Source organism: Bos javanicus, chromosome 7, assembly GCF_032452875.1.
Source record: "Bos javanicus breed banteng chromosome 7, ARS-OSU_banteng_1.0, whole genome shotgun sequence".
NCBI classification, from domain to species: domain Eukaryota; kingdom Metazoa; phylum Chordata; class Mammalia; order Artiodactyla; family Bovidae; genus Bos; species Bos javanicus.
In genome coordinates this window covers 10,734,567-10,751,632 of record NC_083874.1, presented here as the reverse complement: position 1 = coordinate 10,751,632, position 17,066 = coordinate 10,734,567, and the positions used below count along the sequence as shown (strand labels likewise).

Below are 17,066 nucleotides of genomic sequence, written 5' to 3'. Positions count from 1 at the left end.
TCAGATATGCAGATGATACCACTCTAATGGCAGAAATTAAAGAAGAACTAAAAACCCCTTTGATAAAGGTAAAAGAGGAGAGTGAAAAAACTGGCTTAAAACTCAACATTCAAAAAACTAAGATCATGGGATCCAGTCCCATCACTTCATGGCAAATAGAAGGGGGAAAAGTAGAAACAGTGACAGATTTTATTTTCTTAGTCTCCAAAATCACTGTGGACAGTGACTGTAGCCATGAAATTAAAAAATGCTTGCTCCTTGGAAGAAAAGCTGTGGCAAACCTAGACAGAATATTAAAAAGCAGAGACATCACTTTGCTGACAAAGGTCCATATAGTCAAAGCTATGATTTTCCCCATAGTCATGTATGGATGTGAGAATTGGATCATAAAGAAGGCTGAGCACCGAAGAATTGATGCTTTTGAATTGTGGTGTTGGAGAAAACTCTTGAGAGTCCCTTGAATTTCAAGGAGATCAAACCAGTCAATCCTAAAAGAAATCAACCCTGAATTGGAAGGACTGATGCTGAAGCTGAAGCTCCCATAGTCTGGCTATCTGGTGGGAAGAGGTGACTCATTGGAAAAGACCCTCATGTTGAAAAAGATTGAGGGCAGGAGGAGAAGGGGATGACAGAGGATGAGATGGCTGGATGGTATTACCTACACAATGGACATGAGTTTGAGCAAACTCTGGGAGATAGTGATGGACAGGGAAGCCTGATGTGCTGCAGTCCATGGGATTGCAAAGACTTAGTGACTAAACAAAAATAACAACGGTTCAGAAACCAACCAAGTAGAATGGACATTGGAGACTCTCTCTGAGACAGCAGGTGTCAATCTTTCAGCTGCTGAACTATGAGGCATTTGATGGGTTCCCAGGGCATGTTCGGAGAGGACAATGGCACCCCACTCCAGTACTCTTGCCTGGAAAATCCCATGGATGGAGGAGCCTGGTAGGCTGCAGTCCATGGGGTCGCTGGGAGTCGGGCACGACTGAGCGACTTCACTTTCACTTTCATGCACTGGAGAAGGAAATGGCAACCCACTCCAGTGTTCTTGCCTGGAGAATCCCAGGGACTGGGGAGCCTGGTGGGCTACCGTCTATGGGGTCGCACAGAGTCGAACACGACTGAAGCGACTTAGCAGCAGCAGCAGCAGGGTATGTTCTGGGCTGATAAGAGTGTCCTGGGAGTTGGTCTGGGGACATGATTATTTATAAATGATGTGGAGACATTTCAATATGAACAACCAGTGTGGCTCTTCTAGTGTGCACTTGCTAAAATTCAAGTCCCAGGACTTCCCTGGTGGTCTAAAAGTTAAGACTTCACTTTCCGATGCAGGAGGTGTAGGTTTGATCCTTGGTTGTGGAGCTAGGATCCCATACGCCTCATGACCAAGAAAACAAAAAAATAAAGCAGCAGCAATATTGCAACAAATTCAATAAAGACTTTAAAAATGGTTCACTTAAAAATTTTTTAAATAATAATAATAAAAAAATTCAGGTCCAGTGACTAGTAACTTTATTGGCAACTTTAGTTATCCCCTAAGAAAGTGGGTCCTGCAGATTAATGGATAAAAGATGGTAAACACACACACAAACACGCATATATATACACATACATGATATGCACACACTGGAATGTTATTCAACCTTAAAAATAAGGCAGTCCTGCCATTTGCCACAACATAGATGAACCTAGAGGATATCATGCTAAGTGAAATTAAGCATAATACATACTGTGTGATTTCACTTATATGAAGTATCTGAAGTAGTCAAATTCACAGAAGCAGATGATATAAAGGTGGTTATCAGGGAATTGTTTTTCTATAGGTACACTGCTTTTGCTATACAAGATGAACACGTTCTAGAGATATGCTGTAAAACATAACATTCCCAGTTTTGTACATTTTAAAATTCAGTGTGGTACACAGAATAACATATTTAAAATATGCTAAAAGGATAGATCTCATGTTAATCATTCTTAAAAAAAAGAAAGAAGAAAAGAAAAACATTTCCACCAAAGAACATAATGAACGTTTTAGGACTTCCTTGGTGGTTCAGTGGTTAAGAATCTGCCTGCCAATGCTGGGGACACAGGTTCGATCCCTGGTCTGGGAAGATCCCACATGCCGCAGAGCAACGAAGCCCATGCACCACAACTAGGAACTCATGCTCTGGAGCCCGTGAGCCGCAGCTACTGAAGCTCGCGTGCCTAGAGCCTGTGCTCTGCCACAAGAGAAGCCACCAGCAGTGAGAAGCCTGTGCGCTGTAACTAGAGAGTAGCTCCCATTCACAACAACAACACTAACGTCACATCTGCCCCGGTGGTGACTATAGCTTGCAGAGGCAGCTAGTCAAACATGTGGCTGGACAGTATTTCCTGGTTCCGCAAACGCAGGCAGTCTGGGCACCATCAAGTTTCCTCAAGACTAGTCTTCAAGGGTCTCCTTTCAGCCCCGCCCGCAATCCTATGCTCAATAATATGCCCATGAGACTTAGAGTTCTCAAAGAGCTGTTAGCATGTCAGAATCCCAGAATTCTAGGAGACTTTAGAAATCTTCAGCTGACTCTTTCTGTTCATGAAGAAACAGGTCCCCTAGGGGTCAAGTACTTCTGACACCAGTTGTGCAAATTTGAGCAAGTTGTTTAACTTCTCTAAGATTCCATATATGGAACAGGGTGACAGTGTTGCCTGTCTCCTGGGCTTGGGGTGAGGACATAAATGAGGGAATGTGTAAAGCTCAATGTTTGGCTGAAATCACTCCATAAAGGCTAGCTGCCTCCATTGCCATTTTATTTGCAATATATTTCTATTTCTGACCTTTTTATTTTATATAGGAGCAGAGTTGATTAACAACATTGTGACAGTTTCAGGTGGACAGCAAAGGGACTCAGCCAAACATATACATGTGTCCATTCTCCCCCAAACTCCGCTCCCATCCAGGCTGCCACATAACACTGAGCCCAGTTTCCTGTGCTGTACAGTAGGACCCTGTTATAACAGTGTGTACATGTCCATTCCAAACTCCCCAACTACCCAATTCCCCCCATCCTTCCCCCTGGTAACTGTAAATGCAGAATTCTATTTTAATTCTTCACTTGCTGCTCATTCTATTACCCTGCCTGTTTCATCAAAGGATGAGGGCAGAGAGTTCATGGATAACTGACATTCACAAATGATCCATCTCAGGAGTTTCCAGAACTCTGCCTGCAGTTGCTGCAAAGCAGGAAACACCTTGTTTGAACTTCTCTCATTAAAATAACTTTTAAACTTTTCTAGGCATAATTGATGGGCTTCCCAGGTGGTGCTAGTGGTAAAGGATCCTTCTGAAATACAAGAGCCTTAGGAGACTCGAGTTTGATATGTGGATTGGGATGAGCACCTGGAGGAGGAAATGGCAACCCACTCTAGTATTCTTGTCTGGAGAATGCCATGAACAGAGGAGGTTCGCTGGCTACAGTCCATGGGGCCGCCAAGAGTCGGACGTGACTGAAACAACTTAGGAAGCATGCATGCAGGCATAATTGGTATATAAAAAACTGCACACTCTTTCACTTAAATTTGACTCCACAGATATATACCAGATACCTCTTACATGGAAGATGGTGCAGAAGGGGCTGCAAAGGTAAGGAGGCCTGACATTTCCCTTCAAGTGGCTTATATTAATATTATACTATTTTGATAGACTCTATGGTCTGTTACCTGCCTCCGCAACTAAATAACTGTGAGATTTTGAGCAACCTCCCCGTGGTGCCACTTTGTATGTATAATATGGAGGTCCTGTCTGATAATGAATATAGAACAATGGTAGCCTGATACCAGCCTAAAGTAGGTGCTCAAATATATGTTAGTTTGGGCTGATATTGCAGCTATTGATATTTTTATTTGAAGTTGGAGAACCATCTGCAGAGGTGAAGTCAAGGAGTATTGAGATACCTCTAGAGAGAAAGAGTAGAAAACGAGAGAGAGAGAAAAAAAACAACCAAAGGCATATTAACAAAAATCTGGAGTGAGGTGGCTTGGGTTCAAAACCTAGTTCTGTCATTTACAAGCTGTGTGACATTGGACAATTACCATAACCTCTCTGTGCTCCAGTTTTCTTATCCACAAGATGGAAATAATATTAGTATTCACCTAATAAGCCCATTAGGGGGGTTAATGGGTACATAGTGAGTACTTGAAAATGTTGGTTATTATTGTTAATATTCAGGAAAAGGGAAAAGGAGGAGGGAAAAAGAATACCAGGAGAGGCAGAGGAAATGTCAGGGCAGTGCTGGGTCACAGAAATTATCACGGAGGTGGTGGTTGTTGTTGTTTAGTTGCTAAGTCACGTCCAACTCTTTTGCAACCTCATGGACTATAGCCTGCCAGGCTCCTCTGTCCATGGGATTTCCCAGACAAGAATACTGGAGTGGGTTGTCATTTCCTGCTCCAGGGAATCTTCCCGACCCAGGGATTGAACTTGGGTCTCCTGCATTGGCAGGAGGATTCTTTCCAATGAACCACCTGGAATGCCCTATCAAGGAGGCTATTGTTGTTCAGTTGCTCAGTTGTGTCCGACTCTTTGTGACCCCATGGACTGCAGCATGCCAGGCTTTCTTGTCCTTCACCATCCTCCAGAGTTCTCCAAAAGTAGGAAGTCAAGAGATACCTGGAGTAACAGGCAAGTTTGACCTTGGAGTACAAAATGAAGCAGGGCAAAGGCTAACAGAGTTTTGCCAAGAGAACGCACTGGTCATAGGAAACACCATTTTCCAGCAATACAAGAGACAACTCTATACATGAACATCACCAGATGGTCAATACCGAAATCAAATTGATTATTTTCTTTGCAGCCAAAGGTGGAGAAGCTCTATACAGTCAGCAAAAACAAGACCAGGAGCTGACTGTGGCTCAGATCATGAACTTCTTGTTGCCAAATTCAGACTTAAATTGAAGAAAGTAAGGAAAACTACTAGGCCTTTCAGATATGACCTAAATCAAATCCCTTACAATTATACAGTGCAAGTGACAAATAGATTCACGGGATTAGATCTGATAGAGTGCCTGAAGAACTATGGATGGAGGTTCGTGACATTGTACAGGGGGTGGTGATCAAAACCATCTCCAAGAAAAAGATGCAAAAAGACAAAATGGCTGTCTGGAGAGGCATTACAAATAGCTGAGAAAAGAAGAGAAGCAAAAGGCAAAGGAGAAAAGGAAAGATATACCCATTTGAATGCAGAGTTCCAAAGAATAGCAGGGAGAGATAAGAAAGCCTTCCTCAGTGGTCAGTGCAAAGAAATAGAGGAAAACAATAGAATGGGAAAGACTAGAGATCTCTTCAAGAAAATTAGAGATACCAAGGGAACATTTCATACAAAGATGGGCACAATAAAGGACAAAAATGGTATGGACCTAACAGAAGCAGAAGATATTAAGAAGAGGTGGCAAGAATACACAAAAGAACTACACACAAAAAGATTTTAAATGACCAGGATAGCCACAATGGTGTGATCACTCACCTAGAGCCAGACATCCTAGAGTGTGAAGTCAAGTGGACCTTAGAATGCATCACTACGAACAAAGCTAGTGGAGGTGATGGAATTCCAGTTGAGCTATTTCAAATCCTGAAAGATGATGCTGTGAAAATGCTGCACTCAATATGCCAGCAAATTTGGAAAACTCAGCAGTGGCCACAGGACTGGAAGAGGTCAGTTTTCTTTCAATCCCAAAGAAAGGCAATGCCAAAGAATGTTCAAACTACTGCACAATTGCACTCATTTCACATGCTAGTAAGGTCACGTTGAATCCTTCAAACTAGATTTCAATAGTATGGGAACAGAGAACTTCCAGATGTACAAGCTGGATTTAGAAAAAGCAGAGGAACCAAGGATCAAATTGTCAGAATTCACTGGATCATAGAGAAAGCAAGAGAATTCCAGAAAAGCATCTACTTCTGCTTCATTGACTATACTAAAGCCTTTGACTGTGTGGATCACAAAAAACTGTGGAAAATTCTTAAAGAGATGGAAATACTAGACCACCTTACCTGCCTCCTGAGAAACCTCTATGCAGGTCAGGAAGCAACAGTTAGAACTGGACATGGAACAAGGGACTGGTTCCAAATTAGGAAAGCAGCATGTCAAGGCTGTATATTGTCACCTGTTTATTTAACTTATGAAGGAGGAGAGGATATCAGTTAGAAAGTAAGACCCATGAAGAGGAAGATGAGCAATTCACTGGACTGGACCATAAGGAAAATTTTAGGGATATTTGAGAGTATAGTTTGAATAGGGTGGTGAAGAAGAAAACCATAATCTAAGGGGGAAAGAAGAGTGTTCAAAGAGAACAGAAGATAAAGAAGGAAAAGACAACTAATTATTCTACTAAAGAGCCCCTGATATGGGGCAGGTTAAGGTATGGTCATTGTCAAGGTTACACATACCTGGAAGAAGCGATGACCCTCGCATTCCTGTGTGCAGGTAACCCTCACCACGGCTCTCGAAGTTCCCTACTGGGCTCTCGATACTTTTCCTATTTCAAGGAAATTTCATGAGTCTTGACACATATCTCATGTCAGCTGACTTAGGAAACAAACCACTATCAGAAAAGTGAACTTCTTCTGTCTTTCACCATCAGACTCATGGTTCTGCTTTTCATCTGTTTATTTTATATACCTTTTCTTCACCTTTATATACATTTTCATATGCTCTCTGTGTAGTAGATTTTCCTAGCTATTGTTAATCATCTTTGGGATTACAGAATCAACTGACCCTAGGAAAGGAATGCCCTTTAGTTACAGAGCATCATCTGAGGAGCAGGAAGTGACTTTGGTGTCAAAATAAACTTTAAATAACCCTGTGGTTTTGAGCTGGATAAACCAGAATTTAGAGTGTCTCTATTGTTATCTGAAGTTTCTGAGTCATTTTTTCCTAGCTTAATGCAGCTAAAGTGTATTTCTTTTTTTTTTTTTTAATTTAAGTTGGAGGAATTGCTTTACAGTGTTGTCTTGGTTTCTGCTGTATAACACTGTGAAATCAGCCATAAGTATACATATATCTCCTCCCTGTTAAACTTCCCTCCCATCCCCCGATCCCACCCTTCTGTTGCTGCTGCTGCTAAGTTGCTTCAGTTGTGTCCTACTCTGTGCGACCTCATAGACAGCAGCCCACCAGGCTCCCCGTCCCTGGGATTCTCCAGACAAGAACACTGGAGTGGGTTGCCATTTCCTTCTCCAATGCATGAAGGTGAAAAGTGAAAGTGAAGCTGCTCAGTTGTGTCCTACTCTTAGTCACCCCATGGACTGCAGCCTACCAGGCTCCTCCGTCCATGGGATTTTCCAGGCAAGAGTACTGGAGTGGTCCCACACCTCTAGGTCATCACAAAGCGCCAGGTTGAGGTCCCTGTGTTATATAGTAACTCCCTACTGGCTATCTATTTTACATATGGTAGTGTGTATGTTTGCACGCTACTCTCTCAGTTTGTCCCACCTCTTCTTCCCCCGTTGTGTCCACAACTCTGTTCTCTCTCTGTATCTTTACTCCTGCCCTGCAAATAGGTTCATCAGGACCATTTTTCTAGATTTCATATATATATATGTATGCACATTAATATACCATATTTGTTGTTCTATTTCTGACTTACTTCATTCTGTATAATAGGCTGTAGGTTCATCTACTTCAGTTTAACTGACTCAGATTTGTTCCTTTTATGGTCGAGTAATATTTCATTGTATATATGTATCACAAATTCTTTGTCCATTCATCTGTTGATGGACAACTAGGTTGCATTGTAAGTAGTGCTGCGATGAGCATTGGGGTACATGTGTCTTTTTGAATTATGGTTAACTCAGGGTATATACCCAATAGTGGGATTGCTGGGTCATATGGTATTTTTATTCCTAGATTTTTAAGGAATCTCCAAGAACATCACCATGTTCTTGATAGTGGTTGTATCAATATGCAATCCCACCAATAGTGCAAGAGGGTTTTCTTTTTTTTCTACACCCTCTCCAGCACTAATTGTTTGCAGATGTTTCCATTTATTTATTTTATTGAATTTGTTAATAACAGAATTTGCACTGCCAAACCATGCCTAAGAATTCAAAGAAATAGTACAATGGACAGCCTCATCCACCCATCATACAGCACCTTGAAACTTGATTCTTATGCATTTTGATAATTCTACACTCTTTAAAAAAGTTATAACAAGGGTTGGAATTTTTAAGTCTCCTGCAGGTCTTCAGATTTTTATGCCATTAAATAACATATTCATCTCAGTTCTTTAATGAAATAACCCCTGACAAAATTTTGCTGGAAAAGAAATGCACTTTTCAGGGGAAATATGTGGCTCAAGATCCAAGAGATTATTTGTTAAAAGAGTTCTGGTTTCCAAATTAAGTCTTTAGATTAACCAAGAATCCTTTGTTTCTCAATCATCTGACTTCTCCTTGGCTTGACACGCTCTACTCACCCAAGCACATCAGAACGTAGACATCTGCCCGCCACCTCAAATAACCCCAACATTGTTGCTCAGATACAGTTGGCAGGTCCCATCAGGTGATTCCGTAAGCCTCCCAGGAGTAGGATTCCTGCATTGACACTTTTATCAAGACTCAACTCCTAGAGGGAGATACTCCCACATCAGGATAGTTTTACTCACCCCTCTGCTTCATGCTTGCTAGTAGCCAGTTGGCAACTCATACATTTAGCAAAGGGTTTCTTTAGAGAAACCCAGACTCTGCATCAAGTGGTCACATGCCAGTTTGAAATGTTTCTACTGAACTGAAGATACGAAACCAGGAAATTACCAGATAGAAAGACTTTTCAGTAATCCTGGGCGGTGTCCTGGTGTCCCTTTTCAGGACTAAAAATTACTGGATAGTGGAAGCTGTAATTATTAAAGACAGAAGTGCTACATCACCTGCCTTTCACCCCTGATTCTCCAAATGAACTATGTAAAGACACCCCAGAAAGTTGATAACAAAGCTAGTCTGGGACAACCACTGCATCTACAGAATACCTAATACCGTAAATGTTTGGGTATAAATGCATCCGGAATTCTTGTCAAAGATCATTCAAGATCTGTGAAACTTAAGTGTGTTTTAAGTTGAGGTTCTGCTCTCACTGTTTTGAATTTGAACACAGGTCAGTGTGTTCCTTTGGCCTGAGCAGAAGCTATACAAACTCTTTGCACCAGTTTACTATGCAGTTTAGACCTGATTAGGGGAGCTTTAGCAGCACCTGAACTAGAGCCCCCTTCATTTACTGCCCTTTATGTTAAAGCCATTTGGTTCCTCTCTGCTGCTGCTGCTGCTGCTATGTCGTTTCAGTCGTGTCCGACTCTGTGCAACCCCATAGACAGCAGCCCACCAGGCTCTGCTGTCCCTGGGGTTCTCCAGGCGAGAACACTGGAGTGGGCTGCCACTTCCTCTCTAGGGATCTGCAAATTCATGAGACATTTCATAATTCCAATGCATACTTCAGGTTATTTAGCTAAGCGATATGCTCTGTCAAAGAACTATTCCAAGTGACAGCCAAAACAAACAAACAAACAAAAAAAACCACACAAAAACAAAACACTTTAATATGGAACACAGAAGAAGCACTACCCAAATAAAATATTACTAAAAGAAATAAGATTATTCCCTCCTATGCCTTTCGCCACTTGATGACCCCAGTTTGGTTGAATTCAATTTGTGGTTACCTCAGGATACAACTCAAAGTTTAAATTATAAGTCGGAACCCTCCACAGATTATCCAAGCACATCAGTTCTTTTGAGAGTGGAATGTTCCAGGAAGCCTAATCCAGCCACAACCTACTACAGAGAATTTCTTATGGATGGGGCACAGGACAGGTTAATTATGGTCACTTAAATCTTCATCTTTTATAGCAGATCAGAACCCAAATGGCATACTTTCTGCAAGATTTCTGATAGGAATTCAATAGAGCTGATTTCTAGTTTCACATTGACACTTAATATCTGCAATCTTTTTATCCAGAAGTTGTGATCCACATGAAACCCATGAGTGCAGCAAATCTGAGGTAGTCAGCCCTTACGAAGTCTCGGTATTTTCTGCTTTCTACATGCCTGGCAGTGGACTGCAGGGATGGGAACGCTGTATCCCTGTAGATTTCTGGTGGGCCTTGTGGTGCTTTCCTTGCTGTGGTCAACCTGGCCCCAGGAGGCCTAGACACACCACTAGTCATTGTCCGTTCCGTTTGCAGATGGTGGCTGTTCTGACTGCTGTGTCACGTTACTTCATTGTAGTTTTAATTTGCATTTCTCTAACAATCACTGATGTTTAGCATCTCTTCTTATATTCACTAGCCATCTGTATGTTTTCTTTGGAGAAATGTCTGTTTAGGTGTTCTGCCCATTTTTTGATTGGGTCTTTGTTTTTCTGATACTGAGCTGCATGAACTGCTTGTATATTTTGGAGATGAATCCTTTGTCAGTTACTTAGTTTGCAGTTGTTTTCTTCCATTCTGAGGGTTGTCTTTTCGTCTTGTTTTAGTTTCCTTTTGCACCGTGAAAGCTTTTAAGCTTAATTAGGTCTCATTTGTCTATTTTTGTTTTTACTTCCATTAAAACAAATGACCCAGGAAGTAGGTCAAAGAGGATCTTACTGTGATTTATGTCCAAAATGTTCTACCTGTTTTCCTCTAAGAATTTTTATAGTTTCTGGTCTTATATTTAGGTCTTTAATCCATTTGAACTTATCTATAAACATGATGTTAGGAAGTGTTCTAATTTCATTTTTTTACATGTAGCTGTCCAGATTTCCCAGCACCACTTACTGAAGAGGCTGTCTTTTCTCCATTGTATATTCTTTTCTCCTTTGTCAAAGATAAGGTGCCCAAAGGTGTGTGGGTTTATCTTTGTGCTTTCTGTCTTGTTCCACTGATCTATATTTCTATTTTTGTGCCAGTATTGTACTGTCTTGATTACTGTAGCTTTGCAGTATAGTCTTAAGTCAGGAAGGTTGATTCTTCCAGCTACATTCTTCTTTCTCAAGATTACTTTAGCTATTTGGCATCTTTTGGGTTTCAATACAAATTGTAAAATTTTTTGTTCTAGTTTTGTGAAAAATGTCTTCGGTAATTTTATAGAAACGGATTGAATCTGTAGATTGGGTAGTATAGTCATTTTCATAATACTGATTTGGAAGAGTCATTTTTAAATTTTTTAATTATTTAAAAAAACTTTATATTGGAGTATAGCTGATTAACAGTGTTGTGATACTTTCATGTGGACAGCAAATGGACTCAGCAATACATATACATGTATCCATTTCCTCTCAGCCTCCCCTTCCATCCAGGCTGCAACATAACACACAACAGAGTAGAACAGTATTTTTAAATGATGAAATAAGAGACTGTCAACTCAGAATTTTATATCTGGTGAAAATATCATTGAGGAATGAAGGTTAAACAAAGATGTATCCTTATAAAGAAAAACTAAAATTAGTTGATCACAGAGATCCATGAAAAAAAATTAAAGAAGGAAGTTTCTTAGACAGACGTGAAATTGTGCCAGAGGGAAATCTGGTGGAAGAGTCTTTTTTTTTTTTTCTTTACAAATCTGAGGATTCCCCTTCTCCCTCAGATGACAGCACTCATCAGATCTGGCTGGAGTCTCAAAGTATAGTAGAAGGTGATGAATTATTTGGTCTTTTGGGGCTGTCTAGACCAATGTAGGATTTGGGAATCATTCCCTCTCTCAGCAAATGTTTATTAAGATGAATATTTTTATTATTTTTTATTTGTTTGTCTGCGCCGGGTCTTGGATCTTTAGTTGGGGCCTGGAGAATCTAGTTCCCTGATTAGGCATTGAACCCTGGCTCCCTGCAGGGAGAGAGTGGAGTCTTAGCCACTGGACCACCAAGGAAATGCCTAAGATGAATATTATTGAATGTCAGGATCTGTGCTACTTTCTAGGGATATAGCAGTGAACAAAATTAGCACAATAATTTCTATATAGAACTATAGAGAAAGGATACATTTGAGGAAAAGCAGGTTTGGGGGGAAAGGTAGAATTGAGCTTTGGATAAGTTGATTTTGAGGTGTTGTGATTTCAATATACATTGTATATGTAATCTAGATCACAAAATGGAGAGTTTTCCCCTTCCACTCCTGGCCAATAGATAGTAATTATAACCATGAAAGTGAAAGTGTTAGTCACTCAGTTGTGTCGGACTCTTTGCCACCTCATGGACTGTAGCCCTCCAGGCTCCTCTGTCCATGGATTCTCCAGGCAAGAATATTGAAGTGGTTTGCCAGGCTCTCCTCCAGGGGATCTTCCCAACCCAGGGATTGAACCCAGGTCTCCCACATTGCAGGTAGATTCTTTATTGACTGAGCCACCAGGGAAGCCCAATTATAGCCATGATAATAGATTAAATCATTGAGAGAGTGACTGTAGACTGAGAATAGAGTCCTGAGCATTTTAAAAATCAAGGAGTGAAGGGACTTCTCAGGTGGTTCAGTGGTTAAGAATCTGCCTGCCAAAGCGGGGGACCCAGGTTCAATCTCTGGCCGGGGAGGATCCCACATGCTGTAGAGCAACTAAGGCAATGTGTTTTAAGTACTGAAGCCCTTGTGCTCTGGAGGCTGTGCTCCATAACAAGAAAAGCCACCACAGTGAGAACCCTGGGTGCTGAAATGAAGAATAGCCACTGCTCTCTGCAACTAGAGAAAGTCTGCAAGCAGTGATGAAGATCCAGCTCAGCCACAGCCCCCTCTCCCCAAAAATCAGGGAGTGAAGGAGCTGTTAATAGAGAAAACAGGGCAAGAATGGCCAGATAGATGGGGAGAGATGAGTAGAGTACAGTTTCATGGAGGACCAAAGAAAGAGACCAAAGTGAATTGTCTGAAAGCATTCACAGCACAGAACAGTAAGGAGGCTGTTCTATTCTTGGGAAGAGCAGCTCCGATGGTGAGGATGATAGTGGTGACGAGGATACTGGTGGAGAAAGATAGTACAGGTGGTGGCGGAGGTGATGGTGGCAGCGGGGACAGTTGTATTGTTGGTGCTGGTGGTGATAATGTTACTGAAAGGAGTGTGTGGGTCCGGCTGCTCGCTGCTCAAAAGCCAATAAACAGGCCAGGTTGGTGGAAAGGGAAGTTTGCTTTATTTCAGATGCTGGCCACTTGGGCTGGGGGGAGGATGGCCGACATCTCTCCAAAGGCCTGTCCCACCCATGCTGAGAAGCAGGGAGTGAGAGCATTATAGTGTCCAGGGGTGGTGGGGGGTGGTGGCGGGGGCTTCATGCAGAAACAGCATAGTAATCTCTAACAGTTATCTTTAAATTGGTCATCAATTGGTCTGACCAGCATCATCTTGGTTGTTTTAGATATAGTTATCTTCAGTTCCAGGGTACTTTGCAGTCAGTTCTCAGAATTGTGGCAGCTGAAGTCCTGGGTACAGTCTGGTCATCATGTAGTTAACTTCTCCACCTCGTGTTTCAGTATCTATAAGACACTGATATCGCTCACAGGATATTGCTCAGAATATTATCTACAGCCCTTGAGAAAGAACAAAAGGTCATTGACTGTACTTAATGACTACATTATTATTATTTAGCCTCCTTTGACTGTTTTCCTTTGTTTCCACATTTCTCACTTCTCTAATTAAACATATTCTTTGACTAAAGTTTATCACAGACAAAAGGCAGGGAGAGGACATGTTGGGGGGAGGGTAAGGACCATGGGGTCCTGCTTCATTTCAGTAAAGGTGGTGGTTGTGATGGTGATGGTACTGATAACAGTGGAGGTTGGTGGCAGACATCATGGTGATGGAGGTGATGATGGAGGCCAGAATGGAGTAGATTGAGGAAAAAATGGAAGGTGAAGAAGTGGAGACACCAAGTACAGTCAACATTAACTCTAGAGAGAGTTGGAGACTAGTGTGTGAATGAGAGAAGATGAAGAGGGACTTCCTTGGGTGGTTGGAACTTGGTGGAATTAGCCAGCTCTTGGGGTTGACTTCCCTGGTGGCTCGGATAATAAAGAATCTGCCTGCAATGCAGGAGACCTGGGTTCGATCCCTGGGTCAGGAAGATCCCCTGGAGAAGGGAAGGGCTACTGACTCCAGTATTCTTGCCTGAAGAATCCCATGGATGGAGGAGCCTGGCTGGTGGCAGTCCCTGGAGTGATAAAGAGTTGGACATGACTGAGTGACTAACACTTTCACTTTTTCACTTGGGGTCGACAAGGCCGTGAATCTTGCACAGTAAGACTGTTGGGTTCTCAATGTCTCACTGGCCCAGCAGCCATGAGGTGGGCCTTTTTGATCTTTCTCCTCGTGGCCCTCTGGAGGTGGAGAGAGAGTCGGAGGCAAGAGTTGATCAAGAAGGACAGACAGCGCCACCTAATGGTCAGACCAATGTTGTTGCAGAGTGGTAGTTCTAGAGTCAGACTGTCTAGTTTCAAATCTTGGCTTGGCCAGTTACTAGCTATGTGACTTCGGAAAAATTACTCCATTTTTCTGTCCCTCAGACATCTCTGATCTGGAATAACTTTAACAGTCTTCAGAATGGTTGTTCTTTCATCCCATTCTTTGTCCTGCAGCTGAGAGAGCTTTCAGAAACATGAATCTGAGCCCATCACAACCCTGCCTCACAGCCCCACAGATACTTTGCAGGCTAAATGTGCATCATAGGCATATAAGTCCCACTCAGTCTGGCCCCAGTTCACCTCTCCAGCCTCATTTCCCAGTCTTCTCCCTCAGGCTGCCCACCTTTCCTGAGCAACTTTGCTTAGGCACCCTCTGCACACACGTTCGTGGTCCAGCCTCCGTGTGGTCACCCCCATCTGGAATTTCCCTTTTTCCTCCACTGCTCTGCCCTTGGACACAACTTCCATGTGTGCATTTTTTTTTAATACATCCTTCCTTGACTCCCAAAGTAGATCCCCCAGAGCTCTACTCTGCCCTCTTCCCTACGCTAAGGTGGAGTTAACATTTCCCCTCTCTATGCATTCTATATGTAAGCAAACTCAAAGCATTATCAACTTTAAGGGGCACCATTATTTTGTCATTCGGTCACTAAGTCATGTCAGACTCTTTGTGACCCCATGGACTGTAGCCCACCAGGCTCCTCTGTTCATAGAATTCTCCAGGCAAGAATACTGGAGTGGGTTGCCATTCCCTTCTCCAGGGGATCTTCCTGACCCAGGGATTGAACCCAGGTTTCTAGCATTGCAGGTGTATTCTTTACCATCTGAACCACCAGGGAAGCCACCATTATTTTACATACCACCAAACGTAATATTTAAACTATGACATGATGCCTTTCTCATTCTTTATAGTTTTCATTTTATTCTTATTGAACAAGCTATTATAGATTTATTCAGAAATAAGGTTTTATAATATATCATTTTTGCATATATGAAAAGGAACCCAAGTCTCCCGCTTTACAGGTGGATTCTTTACCAGCTGAGCCACAAGGGAAGCCCAACAATACTGGAGTGAGTAGCCTATCCCTTCTCCAGCAGATCTTCCTGACCCAGGAATTGAACTGGGGTCTCCTGCATTGCAAGTGGATTCTTTACCTACTGAGCTATCAGGAAAGCCTAATATACAGAGCAATCTGCTTATTTACTTTATTTATTTATGAATGAATAAGTAAATATTTATTTATTTGGCTGTGCCAGGTCTTAAGTTGTGGCATGTGGGATATTCAGGTGCAGCATGCAAACTCTTAATTGCTGCAAGTGGGATATAGTTCCCTGACCAGGAATCAAACCTGGGCTCCCTTCATTGGGAATGAAGAATCTTAGCCACTGGACCACCAGGGAAGTTTCTTACTTGATTTATTTTGTTTATTGTCTCTCTCCACTACTGGAATGCCAATTCCACAGTGCAAGGGTTTTTGTTTAGCTTATGCATTGCTATAATCTTTGCACTTCCCATGGGGTCTAGCACACAGTAGGTGTTCAATAAATATTTATTTAAATGAATACATGAACATAAAGATTTGCAGAAAGTAGTTATCAGCTGCTTCAGAGAAGTCTAGCTCCTGAGAGGTCTCCTGGTGGTAGGGGCCAGTAACTCCCAACAATGCGGATCTCTGGGCATCTACATATCGTAGAGTCCAGGCTCAACCTCCAGCCTCACCCTAGAGGACACTCTCCATTCTCAGGTCCAAGGGATAAAACTGAACAGACAAAGTCCCCCATTCTCATGGAGTATTTTTGCACATGATATTCCCACTATCTGAAATTCCGTTTCTCTCTCTTCCAACTCCCCTTCCAACTCTCAGACCCAGGAAAGATATTTCCTCTCAGGAAGCCTTCGTAATAGCTCCCAAAGTAGCCTCTGCTAATTGGTAGAAATCCTTTCATAAGGTGGTCATCTTAGGCCAGTTGCCTTTCAGCAGATCTTGATACAGGAATTAAGAGGCCCATGCTTTGTTGGGGGAGGGAGGTTAAGAGCTCGGATGTACATAATTTGTCAGAGGTGCTAGGGTTGTGATCACATGACTTGTTGGGGTAGTAAGGGTTAGGACGACATAATTTGTTGGACGGTTAAGTGTTGGCATACAAATGATCTTTTTTTTTTGTTTTTGAGTAAGGATTAGAATGCGTATGCTGTGTTGAGGGGAGTAATGGTTAGCATGCAAATAATTTGTTGAGGGTATTTTGGGATATATATGGTTTGTTCGGGGGAGGAGGGGTTGGGATGTACATTTTTTTTTTAGGGAGGCTAGAGGTCACCGCAGCTAATTCTGTGGGGGAGCTCTGGGTATGTACTGAATACCATGGAGATGATCTGTCTTGAGGTGGGGACTTTTTATCCCCCTGTGTCAGTCATTGACCGTGGACTGCCCCTGGGGTGGGGTGGGGACATAACCTGACAGGGAAAGTGATGGATGGGATCTGGGCAGAGCATCAAGGGTGTCCACTACTCTGATCAAACCTTTGTCTGGTTATGTTTGCCCACTGCCTCAAAAGTTGCTACACAGAATATGAATGTCATTTCCCCTTTCATTACATTTAAATTAAAAAAATTTTTTTGAAAAAATTGGTCTGTGTATTCATTTATTTATTTTTAGCTGTGCTCAGTCTCCATTGCTGCGCACGGG

The 17,066-nt window shown here is 42.2% G+C and overlaps 1 protein-coding gene and 1 non-coding gene across 5 annotated transcripts in view; both read right to left on the bottom strand.

Annotated features, from left to right (window-relative positions):
- Window positions 1-8,699, bottom strand: part of ADGRE3 (adhesion G protein-coupled receptor E3) — a 64,187-nt gene extending 55,488 nt beyond the window's left edge. For 3 of the 4 annotated variants that reach the window (XM_061421845.1, XM_061421847.1, XM_061421844.1), the window contains exons 1-2: window positions 8,644-8,699; window positions 6,428-6,516 (exon numbers count right to left, since the gene is read on the bottom strand). In XM_061421845.1, coding sequence (XP_061277829.1) covers window positions 6,428-6,516; window positions 8,644-8,684 — 130 coding nt within the window. In that variant the 5' untranslated portion in view covers window positions 8,685-8,699. The remainder of the gene's footprint in view (window positions 1-6,427; window positions 6,517-8,643) is intronic. The other variant, XM_061421846.1, reaches the window with a different exon arrangement.
- Window positions 8,700-15,707: 7,008 nt separating this feature from the next.
- TRNAG-CCC (transfer RNA glycine (anticodon CCC)) lies at window positions 15,708-15,780 on the bottom strand. Its single transcript has one exon. It is a non-coding gene; the product is annotated as a tRNA-Gly (tRNA).
- Between the last annotated feature and the right edge of the window lie 1,286 nt (window positions 15,781-17,066).